At 36.8% G+C, this 3702-nt stretch overlaps 1 protein-coding gene across 1 annotated transcript; it reads right to left on the bottom strand.

Moving 5' to 3' along the window:
- Nucleotides 1–249: 249 nt before the first annotated feature.
- LOC147545221 (proteasome subunit alpha type-1-B-like) lies at nucleotides 250–2630 on the bottom strand. Its single transcript, XM_086673712.1, has 2 exons — nucleotides 2057–2630; nucleotides 250–809 (listed from the first exon to the last, which is right to left on the bottom strand). The coding sequence occupies exons 1-2, from the start codon at nucleotides 2405–2407 to the stop codon at nucleotides 372–374; spliced, it is 789 nt and encodes a 262-aa protein (XP_086529838.1). The 5' UTR covers nucleotides 2408–2630; the 3' UTR covers nucleotides 250–371.
- Nucleotides 2631–3702: the final 1072 nt, after the last annotated feature.

Genomic DNA, 3702 nt, shown 5'->3' with positions numbered 1-3702 from the left:
TCCTCTGTCGATGCTGCTACCCGTCACTGTTCGCTACATTACTGGATTGGTTGGTGTTTGAAGCATAAAGTGAAAAGGATCCGTATCAGGTGTGGGCCGAGCCTTTTGATTAGAACAGACTATTATTTTGCCTTTTTTTTCTTCGCCTAAAGAATAATGGGGTTGTATAAGACTTCATGTGTACATGTTTTATTCTCAAATTTAAATATTTTGTGTTGGAGCTTCTGCCAACTAATTGAGAGAGTGAGGTGATCAGAAGGCAAGAATTCCATGAAATAGAGAAATCAATCAAGAGTAAAACCAAGTTCTATTAATAATGTGATCCCATTACTCATTTGCAGAAAAAGAAAAATTACTCCTTTCTTCAATCATTAAATATCCATTGGAGCTGCTTCTGCAGCAGTTCTATCCTCCTGCATATCTGCACCTTCCACAGGAGCCTCCTCCTTAATCTCTAGTTGCTCAATCAATTGCTGTATGGTTTTCCCGTCAATAATGTGGAATGGTTCCCCGATGCCGATTACAGCAACAGTGCAGACTGAACTCGTCAACTTCTCGCCCTGCAATGTTTCTTTGATTGCAAAAAGTGCATCTTTAATGAGATCTTCACGAGAAGAGCTCATGAAGGTTTCAAATTTACGTTCCAAGTAAGTTTTTGCAGATTGTGAACGAGACCCAATAGCAAACGCCTGATACTCAAAGTAGTTCCCACTTGGGCAGTTGTAATAAAGATGTGCTCCAGATTCATCCAAACCACCAACTAGCAGACCTACACCATACGGTCGTTTCCAAGATCTTTGTGTGCAAACCTGTAAAAAGAAACTCAGTGATTAACTAATAACTTGAGTTCAGTTTGCAACTAAACTAGATGTTCTTCTTGTTTTCTACATTTTGGTCGATCAAGATTAAACTTAGTGTGATGGCAACTATTCTACAATCTACAAGTATCAACACTCAATCAGCTCAAATGAAAAATCCAGCCAAATCATTTACAGTTGATAGAGTTGTTGAATTTCCGTATTTAAAGGGAAGACCCCAATGCCCCATATTTGTTAAAAACAAATGCATACGAATTACACAAGATTTCCACCACATGCCACAGTAAAACTCTTACAATTCAAGAGCTAAATCAACACTCTCTAAAAAATCTACTGCACTCTAATGTGAGGTTCGATTGCAAGTTGCAACTACTCAATCAAGAATTTCACACATATCAAACAATATATCATGCAGTGGATATCCGAACTAATCCTTGAAAGACATTGGAAGGTAGGGTACTCACTTGAATTGGCACATCGAATATACAATCTTAAACTAACTGTTAACTCTATTTCCGAATTGATAACAAAAAAAAACAGATAATATAGAACTCATCTATACTGCAAATGATACGATCATACTAGTACTTTGGAGCAAATAAAAAGACGAAGATTACAAGTACACTAACAATGACAATATTATTCGAAGCTAAGATTATTAAATTGCAAAGAAATTTAGGCACTTGGTATTTTTCCATCCACACCCATGATTCGTGCATCCGTATACTTGATATAACACCCTTGATTAACACAGACAGGAATAAAATAGATAATATGTCAAATTCGAGTACACAAGAAAAGAGAGAAGATCCACAAATACATTAGGTCAAGGCAAGATGGTATAACAAAATGAGAAATTCAATAACTCAAATCTCACTTAACCCATGCTCTTTTAAGTTATTCTTTTCTTTTAGTAGACTTCATAGGCATCATGAGGTAATACATTACTAAGTAAAAATGGGAAAAATTCAGCCCAAATTTTCTCTGACATTTGAATTATTGTAGAAGGGTGATATTATGCAATCCAGTGAGTTATACTACACATAATTTCAGCAACCCTAGTTCACCAACAGTAAGCATGAGAGAGGGACTTTTAAACCTAAACCCTAAAAGTTTTATACTATCATTCAATAACAAAGAACTAAAATAGGATCAAACTCAAAAACCAAATACAAAAAACAACAGAAATAAAAGAAGAAGAAAAAGTTAAAGTTGATTGATTTTTTAGGTTTACGTACCTGGGCCTTGTCAGCTAACTGAACAACAAGTCTACCAACAGGAAGAGGAGATTCATAAGTGAAATTGTAATTGATACATTCCGATCTCAAATACCTAGAGAGAACTCTACCATCAGCTGTAAGACCAGCAATGGCTACACCGATGTGATCATCAACCTTGAAGATCTTCTTCTGATGAGATGAAAGTTCAGAATTAGCTTTGTTAACACTAGCCAAAACAACATGAGTTTTGGATCGGAGACCAATAGCAGCAGAACCTTGTTTCACCGCTTCCATGGCGTATTCAACCTGGAAAAGTCGGCCGGCGGGACTCCATGTAGTGACATCTGTATCGTACTGATTTCTGAACATTTTGTTTGTTTTATCGTCGAAGAAGAAGAAGAGGGTTCCCTGTGGTTATTTCAATTTCTCTCTCTCTCTCTCTCTCTAGTTTGCCTTTTGTTCTTCTTCTTTATGAGAGAGTCCCCCACTTTTCTTTCTCCTCAAGGTATCGAGAGTAAAGAGGAATGAAGGGCCTTGACTTTAGTCAACTTATGTCGACTTTTGTTAAGAGCTTTTTGATTTGGGAAGTTTCAAAGGCGCCGCCCCCTATAAGTGTTCTTTTGAATATGGGCTATGATGTTCTTTTTTTTCTTTGATGATGAAAATGGATTACGATGTATAGCAACATACTAAAGAGGTCTAAAGGCTGACAAACTTATTAGTATTATTTGTACCTTTACTAATTCAAATTCACTCACATGGATTCCACTTCTTCTAGGAATCAAACTTGGGACTTCCAGAATTTTGGAGTTTATATCGACACTCTTAGAGGTGTCTTTAACACTTATTGAGAACACCTTTTAAACATACCTTTTGATTTTAGTATTATTGAAACAAAATTTTATCGCAACGGTTGTGGACATCCAAAAATATTTTTGGAGTAAAGACGTTGATCAATTAGATTTAAATAAGAGACAACATTCTTTTGAGTCTCTAAAATGTGATTTGTTTGTCTTTTACCCTATAATCTTCATCTTTCGTGAACGACCACCACCTCTGATTATCACGTAGATCACCACACACATTTATGTATCTCTCTTCCCCCCTTTCTCTCTGTGTCCTTAACTTTTTCCCTCTATTTTTATCTCCTGTTCTTTCTTTCTCTCCCACTGTTCCGGCGTTGGAGACTCTTCCCACCAGCGGACAGACAAAGCATGAGAGAGAGAGAGAGAAAAAGAGATGGAGAGGGGAAACAAGAGAGAAGGAGAGCAAAAGCAAAGAGAGAAAGAGAAAAAAGAAGTGTTCATATGATGGTGGAGTTAAGGTGATGATGAAGATTAGTATCCAATATACAATCAACTGAATTTTTGAACTAAATACAAGAATGACCTTAACCCAATCTCGATTGACTAAGTCTTTGTTCTCTAGAGACCTCTTCAGATGCCCGAAAGGCGCTACCAGTTTGTTCTTAATAAAGGCTCCGTGAAGTACGAACCCATCCAAAAAAACATGTCACTTACTTAGATTGATCAGCGTTCACCTAAGCTCAGGCAACAAACTTTCTTGCAAGCTACTTCGGACTATCACAAATAAAGTCCCTTGGCTTGGGTAATCTTGGTTTTCAATTTCTTGTTGAGGTAGAGATCTGAAAAGATGATAAAAAT

The sequence above is a fragment of the Eschscholzia californica genome, unplaced genomic scaffold (genome assembly GCF_041429995.1).
Source record: "Eschscholzia californica isolate CP2 unplaced genomic scaffold, dmEscCali1.0.p SCAF_4, whole genome shotgun sequence".
In the NCBI taxonomy this organism is placed as follows: Eukaryota; Viridiplantae; Streptophyta; class Magnoliopsida; order Ranunculales; family Papaveraceae; genus Eschscholzia; species Eschscholzia californica.
Note: the sequence above shows the minus strand (reverse complement) of the source record. Positions and strands in the feature narration are given on the sequence as shown.